The following is a 14,285-nucleotide window of genomic DNA, read 5'->3' on the forward strand; positions in this document are numbered from 1 at the left end:
AGAAGAGGTTGGTGGTTGAAAACAATGAAGATAAGGTGTGGAGGATGAGAACTTCTGCTTCTCTATCAGATGAGAAAGATATACTACGCTCCTTCCCAATGGAAGGCCAGCTGCAAGCAACAAAAATTGTCCACGAACAAATGAGATCTTGATCAGAATAGGCTGTCAGCGAAGCATTGTCAGCGTACCTGTGTAGCTGATTTGGCTTGGGGTCTAGAGAGAGTGAGCAACAACCTTCTTGCAGTTGGAAGGCTACCTGGGATAGCTGGGAATGGATCGCCCTGCTCAGCACAGCTGTGCAAAGCAGTACAAATAGTTTTGTCACACATCGTTTGACAATGCTTGTCCCAAGAAAAGGTCACCTAAGGCTCTGCTGCCCTTTCCTCTGCCAGGCATTTATTTCATTGTGGGCCTGTCCCTAAACCAACAGACTCCTGAATGAAGCCTCGGAGACTTGAAAGTAATAAAAGCACTTTTTTATCCAAAAGGATATGAAGTCCAGGTGAGCTCACAGATCAAAGCCTCTTATCCAGTCACTGAAATCTACATAGAACTTGAGATTTTGTTCTCCTCTTTGCTATTAGAATTTTGACATTAGGAAGGAGCACTTTAATTGTTCTCTGTTCATCTTTGTTGCACATTGTGAGTATGAAAATTGCCTTGCTGTGAGGGAAAGAAGCAATCATTCATAGAGAGAGAAATAATTTTGCTCGGGTTACAGCTAAATGTCTAATTAGTTGCCATTGCATACCTTGGTGCTGTAGCCATCAGTGATGGTTTCTCTCTCAGCTGTTTTGTGGGATTGTGTTGTTTCCTCTGTTTGAAGAAAATCAGGTATCTGGTCAAGCTCCTTTGGATGTGAGTTCATAGTCCACCTGGCATCTTTCTGCAGCAGTGCTGTGCAATTCTGAAGAGACTAACATTGTTGCCTGTTCTGCTGCCTTGGTCTTTGACAGACTATGACAAGACTGTGAGAAAACTATTTATCTTTCCTCTTAATTCTCATTAGGATATCCCAAATCAGAGCTTACATTCATTTTAATTTGATACGAGCTTAGCCTTCATTGTACAGTCGATGATTTCTTAATGCTTCTTGTAGATATTTGATCTGACATTGGTGTGGCCTTCTTGGCATAACATCCAATGATTTTATCCTACTGGCCAGCAAAAGGTTGGGTGGGAGTATTTTCCCCAAAATCTGAAGGTCTTCCTCATTGTTACTGAAGGATTTGTAGCCTCACATACATGCAAAGCCTTTCTCTTAGGAAAATAATAAAGCCTATTTAGGAGGAAGAACAAAACAGTGTCCAAAGAATAGTCAGGGTGGTTGATGAAGGTTTCTGATTTGAAAAAAGGACACGTTTTCAGAAAGGGGAAAGAGGAGAACCCAAGAGATTACAGTTCTCTGTAGTCATTGAAAGGGTAGATCACCAGTGCATTGTTCATTATGATGCTTGTAAGAAGGGCACTCAGACTCTGTATCTATTGTTTAATGTACCATTTATTGTAGCTAACATAAAGAGAGAGTAGTATCAGTAATCTTCCATTCACTCAGAGAACCCCAAGCTGTTCAGTATTGGACAGACCTCCAGTCAAGGCATGGCATGTGATGCAAGACCCATCCATGGAGCTAGAAGTTCACTGACACTTTGTTCTTCAGAGCTCTTGGAGAATTTTCTTAGGAAAAAAAAAATTCTGTTATTTCTACTGTCAAAAAAAAAAGGATATTTGCATGAAAACATGATGCTTCACTTTAGAGTACAGGTGAGGTCATAGGTGGTACAATCACCCATGCCAAGTGGGAGCTGCCTACGGGCCCCTACCTTCCAATTAGAGTGCAGAGATTACCGTATGTGCCATGCAGAACATAGGACTGGAACCCAAACTCTATGCTTGGCACAGCACAGGCCCACCTATTATGTCAACTATTATGTGGATCACTAACTGATGTACAACTAATTGTATTCCAGTTCGGATTGCTACAGAAGGCTCTGATCCAAGGCCTCCTTGAGTGTCTCAAGGCATGTGAAGGAATATAAGGTGATAGGAAAAGCAAGCATGGATTTATCAAGGGCAGATCTCTGCTGACCAACATTTTCATCTTCTATGGTGAAATGGCTTGTTCTAGAAACAAAGGCAAAGCAGAGGATGTCATATACCTAGACTTTATTAAGGCCTTCAATATGATCTCCCTTATAATTCTTGTAACAAGATGGGAGAGATGTAGACTGAGTCAGCAGACACTGAAGTGGGTAGAAAATTAGCTGGATGCCAACGGTCCTCCTTCTGCACTGGCCTAAGGGTCTGCAGAATTGTTTGTCTCTGCATTTTCTCACTCCTCTCTTCCAGGTGCTGTTGCAGTTTTCCTCTTTCTCCAAACTGCTTTCACAGAGGTGCAACCAATGTCACTCATGGTTCAACTCTGGCTGGCAGCAGGTCCTTTTTGGAGCTGTCTAGAACTAGCTCTGACCTGACGTGTGGAAGTTTCTTTTCATAAAGACCACCCTTGCAGCTTGCGCACTACCAAAAACTTGCTGACCAGGTGGGTCCATAGAGACAGGGCAGGGCTGAGGTCAAGCTGGGAAACAAGTCTGCAAGCTGAGATCAGCGCATCCAATATCTAGGCAGGGCAGGGCTGCAATGAGGTAGAGACTGGTCATGCTATGGCCTCCCTGCAGCAAGAGTTGGTGGTTCCAGGAGGCTGAATTGTGGTCCTGGGTATGAGATACCTCATAGGAAGTCAGTGCCCTCAGCACTCAGAAACAGCCTCCTATCCTTCTAAGCAAAACGCGTCCTTCCTCCTTACAGAGATCTGGTCTCTGGGGGGACGGACTTTAGAGAAATGCAGTGGTTGTGTATGTTAGCGGGCTGCTTTACAGACCACAGAGCCAAGGCAGGGACAGAGGACAGGGTGGGAAAATGGCATGAGTGGTCTTGAGCTGAGAAAGTGGGGGTTACACTGTTGGGAGGGGCCCTGGTAGGGACGGAGAGGAGAGCCAGGCAGGGTGGAAAGGGACTTAATCAGGAGTCTGGGCTGAGTAAAGGGTGAGTGCTGTGCTGAGATCAGAACCCAGAGCAAAGCCAGTCCCTGAGGAAATTCACTAGTGACATTCTGGGTGACTAGAAACTAAGTTCCTCAGGAACTGGCACAGCTGCAAACAAGAATCCATATCATAAGGCAATACCATACCATGGGACACATTCAAAGTCAAGCCAAGAAATCATTTCTTAGGTCAGGATTAGGATCAGGTCCAGCAATCACCTTGCAGGTCCTAAGCAACAAGGCACAGCCCAGGTCACACTAGGAGTCCTCAGCCAGGTATGGACACAGCTGTGTTTGAACTGGAGATCAGTACACACCATACTAGTACATCTAACATAGCTCAGGAAAGAAGTGAAGGTTCAGGGCAGAGCGTAAATAGAGAACCTGTGTCCAGAGGAGTGGGTAAAGGCTCCAGGTGCAGTTGGTCATGGCTCTTAAAGGCTTTGCTTAAAGCAAAGCACTCAGGGCTTTGTTATCTAGTTAGGAGCAAAAGAGGTGGTATTGGAGATTCAGCAAAAGTTTGGGTCTGAGGTCAATTGTGGGCAGGCCTGGAGAGAGACACACCTACAGCATTCCTTAGGTAGGAACCAAAGGACTAAGGCTCAGCTGAATTGAGCTTCTGTTGTAAGTAACAGTCTTGACTTGGGGAGTGTTATTTTTGTTGCTAATTGACATAAAAAAAAAAATAATTGCTGATTCAGGAATTGACAAAAATCAATGCAGCAAACTATGGAATAGACACTTAAACCTTTAATCCCCCTTCTTCCTAGTCAGCTTTAGTTCATTGCTTCTCCTTCCCTTCTTCCTAGTTTCAGCTTCCTTGTTGCACTCTCTTCTTCCCAGTTCTTTCAGTGATGCAGCAGGCAATGTAAGAGGCTCTGGTCAATATGTAGTCATTTCTATCTGCCAGTGATTGCTGCTTACTAGATTCCTCTGCTCTAGTGTGCTCCCTGGGCTGCAGTTCTTCAAGGCTGCCCCTTCTCCAGTGTTAGCTGCCTGTGGGATGCTGTCCCACCAGGATAATACTAGCCTGTGTTGGTTGCCCATGGCGGCATTGCCTCAGAGGAATGTCCTTTGGCATGGAGCACCTCCTTCTAGGAGTGTGCCTCCACCTGTGCTCCCAGCACCTCCTTCCAAATATCTCCTCTGTTTTGTTTCTCCAAATATACCATGGCCCCTTTTTGTGACTCTACGGTCTTTCTTTTTTGGGTCTACTTGCATGTCCTTTGTCCCTAGCAGCTGCTACCTTTTCTTAATTATGTTTGATCAGAGGTGCCATGTGCTTTTCTGATTAGCTGAAAATCTGGTGCATAATGAGTTGTTTTCATCCATTAGAGAGACACCTGCTGCTGACCCTGGGTAGTTCAGGGCTTCATCTCACAAAGATCACTCCTGATACCCAAATTGTGCCAATTTCCAGTGCAGACTCCTGGGCCCATGAGAACAACATATGTGGGAGAGCTCCTCCTGTGAGGCTTGTCATTGCTGTTAAGGCTTATTCTTGCCCTCAGGGTTCTAACACTGACTAGTTCCTGTTCTAGGACTTCTATAGCTATTTTTTTTTTCTGTATATTTATTATTTGTCAGTGGATATCTCTTCCACAGTTTTGTCCAATTTCCCTTTAAAATCATGTAAGATTTTAGCATCCCGTCACTTGAAAGAAGCATTAAACTGAGAATCTTGATTGTGACCCTTGCCTGAGCTACTTTGCATGCCTGCACCAGGCCATGAACCTCGCTGTGCTGGAGGACCCTGTAATCCATAAGAGTTCCCTTTGGATACTGGTAAAGAAGATACTCGGAAACTGTAAGGTATTGATTAAAATGCAGTTTTCTGGAGCTAACGCAGGAAGGTAAAGTGAGGTAGCACAGATAATTTCACATCTCTTCAAAAGCTGGGAACCCTAAGTTGTGCAGTTTTGGACAGACCTTTAGTGATGGCAGATTGCATAGGTCCCATCCATACAGAGGTTCACTGGCATTGTGATCTACAGGTTTTGTTAGGACATTTGTAGAAGTAGGCAACACTGTTGATTATTTCTACTATTGAGCAAGAATGTATTTATATGGATCCATGCTGTTTTACTTCAAGATAAAGAATGCATCAGAGGCATCATCATCTGTTGTGATTCTGGGGCTGTATACATGGGCTTAACATTCTGGTTTGATCGTTGGCCTACTTCATCACTACATATTTGTTTAGGAGTCACTGAGCTATGGTTATGGTATTGGGGAAATTTAGCAATTTATCCCTTATCAGGCCCTTCTAGCCTTACTCATGGCTCTGGGTCACCTTCCCTTGCTGAGCAGACTGACACTTGCTGCTCCTCAACAATATCTCTGCTGTTTTTTTTCCAGACTAAAGAATCTTAAATCATGAGCCACAGGAAACACAAAACTGAACCACTGCTCCAATGTCCCATCAGTATTTCACAGAATCATAAAGATTGGAAAAAACCACCAAGGTCTAGTCCAACAATTTTTGGTTCACACCTAAGCCCAAAGAAATGGGGTTTTATTCTTTTCAAAGCCCCTTTCCCCAGGTTTCTGCCTGTTTCTCTTTCATAGAATCAGTATGTAGCTTTCTTTTTTATTCAACATGCTGTGCTTTCCAAAGTAACTGTTGAGAGCCCAGAGTAGCTCTGGACCAGGATATTCTCTTGAGCGCTCTACCTCTGCTGACTATGACTGGAGCACACCACATGCAGAGTCTTGTAACTTCAGTCATAGATCTGCTTTGCTTAGAAGAAGATAATCAAATGTGCAGAGAAGTGAAGAATGGATGCAGGTGGTCCCTTCTCCAAATGATGTGAGAAGGAAAGGTACACTTAGTCCAGAGAGCACTTCTCATGAGGCATTCAAAAGAGTGTGACTGCACTTGGCTTTTTTCATTCCCTGGACCACTCACAATACTGCATCTCTAACACAACACAGCACTGAGAGGATATGAGGTGTAGTGAACCGTCAGAAGGCAATGTCTTGACATAACAACTTCAGTCATGGTACCAGGGAACGAAAAGGACTACTGGACAATACCTGCACTTGGGATTCATTTCTCTAAACTCATGCTGGGCTTCAGTGTCCAGAGGCACCTTCATAACCTCCTCTTTCTGAAAGCTGATAAACATCACTTAGTGACAAACATCCTGATAAACATCCTTAGTGACACCTAATGGCCATTTAAAATCGAGTCAAATGAGTCTGTTTCACAGTTAGGATACTGGGTGGGCTCTGTGCCTTGAAAACCCTCTTGTGTGTAGTTTTTGGAATTCACTTATCATTTCTGCCTTGATTTTCTTCATTTTTTGCTTTAAAAAGATCAAACAATTGAACAGCTGTTTTTTTAGTTCATGCTATATATTAAATACCTCCATAGTAAGTGTGGGTACTTTTAGTGTTGTTGTACCTAGAAAGCTCAGAATGACATACCTGCGTATTTCAGTTCCCTAACAGTATTATAATTGCTTAGTAACCTTACACACTCTGCTGCTCAGGACAATATTTTACCAGTCCTGCCTTTTTTTCCCTTTGCTGTTTGTTAGTTTGTTTGGTTTTAGTTGTAGCAAAACTGTATTGACTGCTTTCAACTATAAGAGAGAAATAACATAATGTACATAGTAAATCTTGAAATTTCATAGCTCTTGAAATACTTTTTTGCTTGAATCCTTGTGCAGACCATAGCTAATCCTTCATGACCCTCTTGGAAAGACCAGTAATTGCATTTCTCCCTTTTGTAATGGGTATGAAATATGTTTCACTGCTACTAACATCATCATTTCAAGTTATAGTTAATGCTGACACGGCAAATATTTGAGGCAGCTCTGAAGTACAGAAGTATCGGTACTTCTTCTGTATTGATACTGTAATTTGCATTTCTGCATGTGTATCCCAGCAGAAGGGAGATTTCTTAACTCTGTCATTAACACTGGAAGCCATTATAATTGGATAAAATATAACCTAAAGAGCCTTTCTTCTAAGGACTGTGAAATACCATAGAATGTCTCTAGAGGAACATCACATCAGGCAATAGAAAGATTTCCTCATGTAATCCTTGTCAGTATGAGAAAGCTGAAGCAGTCTACCTTTTAATACTCTTCTCATATTTTTAAAGTTATATCTTGTAGGCATCACCTTGATGTATTTACTGGTTACCCTTAGAGGATTTCTGTAAAAGTTCTCTGGAAATAAGATGGCAAATTTGAAGAATTTTGTTACTTGATATGCTGTATGGAGAGAAGCTCAGTTTAAGAATAGAAGCTATAAGTTTTACCTTTCTTAAGCCCAGTTAAAAAGAAAAAATCTTAAAATATTTACTGACCTCATTTATGGGTACATTCTGGTTTTGAAAATAGGATCCACATACCAGCTTAATCACTTCTGTCAATAATCATTACCCACTATATCATCTTTTTCAGGTTGTGTAGTGCAGAATAGATAATGACATGTTTTGTTTGCAAAGCTTTTATTAGAATAAATAGAAAGACCATTAATTAACATTCACAAAATCAGTGATATGTCACTGGAATGAAAATGGGAAATAATGTCAATCAGGAAGACGTTTTGTTTGGAGATGATTTAAGAAGAAATGGTGGACTTTCTGTATGCTCCCTATGCTCCCTCTGAAAAAAGTTACGCAGCCTTAAAGTATTTGCAGCACAAAGAAGTCCAAATGGATCACTGGAAGACAAATGGTCTGCTGAAGTTAAAAATTTCATCTGCAAGTTGTCCAGGCATCGGTTCAAGGATGATTGCCCAGCCAGTTCAATGGAAAGGACCAGGATTTTCCTAAAAGCTATGTTTATTTCAGAGAACTCCTATAGAGAAACCAGATTCTCAATAGCAATGGCAGGATTTCTTACAAAAAAAAAAAAAAAATCGAAGCACCGGCCCTGTTTCCCGAGTTATTCAAGAACATTGGGAAATCTTCCTGAACTATCATAATTTCCATTCAATTTTGTATATCAGTCCTGAATGTAAGCTGAGCATAAATACCTGCCCATAAAGACCTGAAATTTCACATGCTTCTTCAAGAATATCTCTGTAGATATTGAAGGCTTTCCACTTGGATAAAATAGTGAATAGAGATTATGCTACAATATTACAGTAAAGAGGTTTCATTTCTGAGGGGAAGGTAAGCATTATTTTTAGCTCTTTCTCTCTTTAGGGGGAACAATATCTACCAAAGAACAGAATAACATTGGTTGGGTTGTATCTGATCAAGAAAAGGAATGGATGGTCAGCCCTAAACTCTTCTAACTCAAGGGAATGCTTGATGTTTCCGATTGCCCCTGTTGAACCTGCTGCCTCAGTGCCCTCTTCGTTGACTTCCATAAACGCCCCATGGACAGCATCAGATATCATCAGGTTATCTACTGAAGAGATGCCAGTCAGATTGGCTGAACGGCTGAACAGGTCAGTCATTCCCAAGGCCATTAGTATAGATGTGAGGTTATATTTTTCCTCAATCTTCATGCGGGGCAAGTACACTTTCATACTCTTCTTTTCCATTGCATTGGTACTAGTCCACTCTCTTAGTTTTTCAAAGTTAATTGTCTTCTCAATCTGCAAAGAGAGAGAGAGAATGAGATGTGTAAGGTAAGAGTACAGTGGCCATACAACTGTATTAATACCGCTCGTTACTATTCTTTTCATTTCTTTGTATGCACAACAGAAGTGACACTTAAGCTTAAGTGTATTTGTTTATTCTGTATGCTTCCTCCTGACTATAGCCTACATATCATCTATCTTGATGAAGTTCTCCAAAACGTTGTCATCTGAAAATTTTTCCAACAAATCAAATACTTTTGTGAAAAATCAGGTTTTGACGATGTCAAATCAAATTTATGCTCATTTGCAGATGTTTGCAGCTAATCTTTCAGAAATGCTGTTTGTTTTCTTTACTTTTTGTATTTTTCCTATTTTTTTCTATATTCAATAAGAAAAGATCTTTTAAAATATCCCTCACACTTACAAAAAAAAAAAACAATTCTAAATTTAATTATTTCGAAGGGTGACTCTGTGGAAAAAAATCTGTTAATGGTCATCAGTAGAATAATTGGTTCCTATGACTTGATAATAGTGTTTGAACTCTACTTCATTTCTTGGAGTTGAAATCTCTCCAAGGGAAAAAAAAAAAAAACCTGCTAGCATATCTGTCTCTAGTACCTGATGGAAATAACTGCATATACCAACATCCCCTTCTGCAGGACTACAGGAGCCCTAGGCTCCTTTACCTTTGTTTTGTTTGCTGCACTCTTTGTTAAATAAAATTGAGGCCAGGGCTCTCCTTAGAGGCCAGCCTCTGCCTGAGCACCTGGAAGCACCTGGGCCACTGCTGTGCTCCTCTGCCTGGCCAGCACAGCACAGCCAGGGGCTGAGAGGACAGCCAAAGGTCTGACAGCAGCCAGCTCCCACTGAACTCACAAGTAGCTGCCTTCCCCTGCCAGGGCCATACCTGCTCCAGGCCAGAAACCTCATCAGGCAACAGCACCAACATGCTCAGCTCCCCACTGACATATGGGAGCTCCAGGATCTTCATTTTCTCTGCAGGTAGTGTGGCCACGTTAAAGGTATCATTCAGACACATCATTTGCACAGGTTTGCTTTCTTGCTGCAAAACAGAAGCATGAGACAATGTGAGCAGGGGGCAGTTTTTCTTGACTTTTTCCAGTAGCTGTGCTGATGTCCCTACCTTTGTCATGCTGAAGGGCATTTCCCGAGTGTCTTCTGTATTAAATGCTGTCTTCCATATCCCTTTGAAGTAAATGGTGTTAATAAAGACCATCATTGTACCAAAATCAATGGAGCTTGATACAAGCAAATCTTTGATCTGTCCTGTAAGAAGAAAGCAAGGCAGTGAGTGCTAAGATACAGCGTGTCTGGTGTGCATGAATGCCTGCAGTGAAGCGCATGGTGAGTTTTGAGGGAGCTTGCTTTAATAGCAATAATAATAATAATAAACTCCTGTTCCTTAATCTGCCTTTTCTAGGCATTTTGTGGAGAGGAAGACAAGGGTATATATTACAGTAGGTAAGATAAAATATCAGCTGCACTTTTTCAGTTCTTACCATTTGTCTCTTTTTCTACCCAGGAGTTTATGAGCTGTCTTGCTTCTTCTGCAGCTGTTTTGAAGTTAACTTCTTCCACTCCTCCTGTATAGAACTTCCTTGCACAATTTAAGTATTCCTATAATCAAAATAATTGTGTTTGTCCGACTGTTAAGAACTTTAAAATATGTGAATGTGAAATGCAAAATTAATGAAATGAAGAGTGATGGTTAAAAGAAAAGGGAACTTCTACCCCTACACTTGAACAAGTCAAACAGCTCTCTTGCTGTAACTGAATCTTAAAGCTGGACAAGGCTACTTCACATATTTAGATTTGTCACCTTTGTCTTCAGATAGGATTCTTACTTAAAATTTTGAAATACTTTCTTCATTTTACCGTAACACCTTCAGTTCAGCAAACATTATTAAGGACAGGCAATAGTCATTTCCTTATCTTCATGCCCACCCTTTCTTTTGAATTCTGTATTCGTACATTCCTATTTTTTACTTCAGAACCAAAACTTTATTTAAGTGAGATATTTTATGTCTAGCTTTAAAAAAGATGAGTAAAATCTTTTGTCAATTTCAGTCCTTATGCTTTTTTCCTCCCTTAAAAATCCCCTTTTTTCATTAAAAGGCTTTTTTTAGTGAATGAACAGCAATTTGGATTGCTCCCTGTAGAAACTGCAGCATGGGCATGTATTACAAAGTCACAGAATCACAGGGGCTGGAAGGGATCTCTGGAGATCCCCCTGCTAAAGCAGGTTCCCTATGGTAGGTTGCACAGGAAAGCGTCATGATGGGTCTTGAATATCTCCAGAGCCCTTACGCTATTTCCTGGCCTCCTCCTAAAAGCCACAGAAAGGTTTGGACTCATTCTGTGGCCCAAACCAATTCCCATTGTGGCTTACAGTAGTGTTGAGTCCCAGGTGGGGCCGGTGGGCAGTCTCGCTAAGGTCAAGTCACATTTCAACTCACCGGAAGAACTGTGAACGTTTTGTCAACATAGAGTTTCTCAGCGATCTCGAGTGAGTATGTAGCATTTGACCTGGTGATTTCTGAGAGAAACTCCTTGAACAAATTGTGGATGTATTCAGAAGAGCCACACTGAGGTGATGACAAGAAAACAAGATGATATGTCACATTAGCTTCTCCTTATCTAGAAAATCAGACCCCAAAGGACTGTCCCCATCAGTAACAGTCAGGCCATGGTGGTAGACCTGGGGCTTTTGCTTTTGCAACAGGAGCTGCTGTGATGATGGTGCATTAAACAGGCAAATAAACCTATCTCCAAGTAAGTTTCCCTGGATTTAAACAAGCATGAGTTACTCCCTCTTTCCCTCCCTCCACAGAACTGCTTGGTTTGAGAGCATTACCAACATTTTTTACACAGTCTGAAACTGCTTGGGGCAGAGGCAGAACAGTTCTAGTTTTGTCCTGAGGAGAAAATAGGAACAAAAGGAGAGAAATCGTATCTTTACCTGGGAGTCAGTGGTGTTTCCAGCTCCTGTAATGCTATCAAAATGAAGAGCCTGCAAGAGAAAATGCCAGTGAGAAAGACCACAAGAATGACCAAAAATGTTATGCATTTAAAATTTACCTGTGATGTTTTGGGTATGGCTGTTGGCTCAAAAACAAACAGTAACAACAAAAAACAAACAAACAAACAAAAAAAAAACAATAAATGCTAGACTAGATGAACTAAAAGGCTCCAGGTGAGGTTGCAGCTGGTTCAATCTTCATGTCGCCTTCTGAGAAATTGGAAATAACGATATTGCTATTGCTTAGATTGTACTTTTTTCAGTGAGGATCTGTAAGTTAACTAAGTTATGTATTATGCACTGCTAATAATGTTTTTTCTCTTCCTTTCTTCCAGGGTTTTATCATTTTTTTTTAATACAAAAAATTTAAAAAAAAAATGGAAAAAAATATGCTCACATTACCTCGAAGATGTCAGAATCTAGAAAAAAATTTTAAAAATTCCTGACTCGGGATCCCTCCGGTGAATTAAAATGTGAGAGCCTCACAAGTACATAATATGTTATTACTTGTAGGAATAACAAACAGAAGTAGAGTCCACTGTCCACTTTACACCAATGTATGTAACTCACCTTCTTCATCTGAGATTCAGTGTTACCTCTTGCTCCCAAGTAGACCATGGCCAGGGTTGTAAGGATGCTCAGAGGGGAATACAAGATATTCTCATTGACATGATGGTCTTTAATCTCGTTGAATACATCAAAACAAAATTTTGTATTTGTTACACTGATGGAATCCATTCTGAAATCGGTGTTGTCTAAAGCAAACAGAAAGAGCCTGACTTACTACATTAAAATGTATCAGTTGTAATGCAAGGAAGGCAGTGCAGTTGAACCTTTGTACATAGTGCACAGCTTATTTTCAGTAAGTAGAATTCAGCAGTGTGGATTTAAAAGGCAGGTGCGTTCTTGGATTCATGAGCAATCAAAATGCTGTATAGCTACCAGTTACATGTAGGCTGGTGACTGTTTTATTTGAAACTTGAGTTCTCCTCTGTACATGTGTACTGTATTGCTGAAAATATTGCAAAGACTTGCCTTGAAAGAAGCTCATTGACAATTATTTCTCATCTTGTACAGAAAAGAAAACACACATAGATTTGTTCTCAGTCTTCATTCATCTGAGACTCCAGACCAGGTTCTTCACTTCAGTTTTTAACACCACCTTTAATACCAGTTAATAGATCAGCCCTCTGTGATCCAAACTACAGTTACTGACAATATAAAGTGGGTAGGTCTGGAACAATACCACGAGTTTTTTCTGGATTTATTCCACCTTAGTGTAAATGGTAGCTGGATTCTTTCACCAACCACTTTATCAGAGGTCTCAAACCTCACCATTACCTTCTTCTTAAAAATAGATTAGGAAAATGGAGGCACAGTGATGGAAAGAGATCATGATATACCAAATTCATCTGCTTTATGACAAATGTCTGTTAACTAGTACATGTTCCATTCTTTGTTGACTTAATTATACCTCACTTTTTAAAAATTGTAGTTGCAGCACATAGCATTTTATCCAACAGTGAAGGAAAAAACCTCTTTAGTAAAAAAGACAACATAGAATGGACAACACAGCACTGTGAAGCCAAGTGCCACAGTAAGGTGCTTATACCATTTATATCTTCCCATTTTGTCACAAGTGGAGAGAATCTTCCTAGGGTGGAATTTCCTAAGTGCAGGGGAAATCCAGGATATTCTGCCAAATCTTTCATTGTCTGTGTGGAATCAGCACATTTTTGTGTTCCATCTCTCTCTTTATTGTGTTCCATCTCTCTCTTTATTATCGTGTAGGTGATGTAAGGCAGACTACTAGGATTGTTTACTAGTTCCACAAGTATTATATTTTAGGCTTTAAGCTCCATGTATGGTCTTGTTGAAAAAAAAACATACTGTTGAAGCAAATGCTTTCTTGTTTTTGGTGTTTGTTGTTTGTTTGATTGTTTTAGAATACATAACAATTAAAGATAACACGCAGTATGTTGTTGTCACCTGACCGAGCTGCATTCATTAACTTCATTCAGAAAGTATGTTAGATAAAACATGCAACTGAGATTAAGTTACATCCTCTTGAATTTAAACAAATATAATGTTGTATTTAAATTCTAAATCAGAAACAAAAGGGATCAAGGAAAAAGGAAGAAAGGCTGTCTTAGCGCAGAACCAGCTTTTCAGTGTTAGAGAATTAGGAAAGAAAGCTTTACTTCATACAAATGCTTTGACTTCATACATGGCAGGCTGTGAAACAATACAGTAATGCAGAATGCACATGTAAAGGTGAGATTTTTAAAGTCGTTTTTTAATCATTTGTTTCTTGACTGATCTTGATGATCACAAACCACAAACACAAAGTTCCATCAATAGTTTCATAAGTTTTATGATCATTTTTTTTTAAAATTGGGTTAGAACATGAATCATAACCAAAAGAAATGCTTACCTTATCAGCTTCACCTGTGATGATAAGAGTACAGCTTCTCAGCTGTACGTGGTACAGCCTTGCAGAACTCCTTGAAATATATGCTGTGTAATGTCATGACACACCCCATGCTGCCTGTTCTGTATTTACCAAACCAGATGATGGATGGAACTCAGTGTCAGAAATACACTTGTACTTGGATGAAGTCCATTATTTACCAAAAAAAAAAAAAAAAAAGGAGA

General features: G+C 40.4%; 1 protein-coding gene across 2 annotated transcripts; it reads right to left on the reverse strand.

Moving 5' to 3' along the window:
• On the reverse strand, window positions 6,972–14,203 carry LOC110394577 (ovalbumin-related protein Y). 2 transcript variants are annotated; one of them, XM_021388528.1, is made up of 8 exons: window positions 14,065–14,203; window positions 12,201–12,385; window positions 11,571–11,621; window positions 11,068–11,196; window positions 10,111–10,228; window positions 9,735–9,877; window positions 9,498–9,653; window positions 8,204–8,605 (listed from the first exon to the last, which is right to left on the reverse strand). In XM_021388528.1, the coding sequence occupies exons 2-8, from the start codon at window positions 12,366–12,368 to the stop codon at window positions 8,204–8,206; spliced, it is 1,167 nt and encodes a 388-aa protein (XP_021244203.1). In that variant the 5' UTR covers window positions 12,369–12,385; window positions 14,065–14,203. The 2 variants fall into 2 exon arrangements, with proteins under 2 accessions (XP_021244204.1, XP_021244203.1); XM_021388529.1 differs by lacking the exon at window positions 14,065–14,203 and having other exon boundaries at window positions 6,972–8,605; window positions 12,201–12,368.

This window comes from Numida meleagris, chromosome 2 (genome assembly GCF_002078875.1).
Source record: "Numida meleagris isolate 19003 breed g44 Domestic line chromosome 2, NumMel1.0, whole genome shotgun sequence".
In the NCBI taxonomy this organism is placed as follows: Eukaryota; Metazoa; Chordata; class Aves; order Galliformes; family Numididae; genus Numida; species Numida meleagris.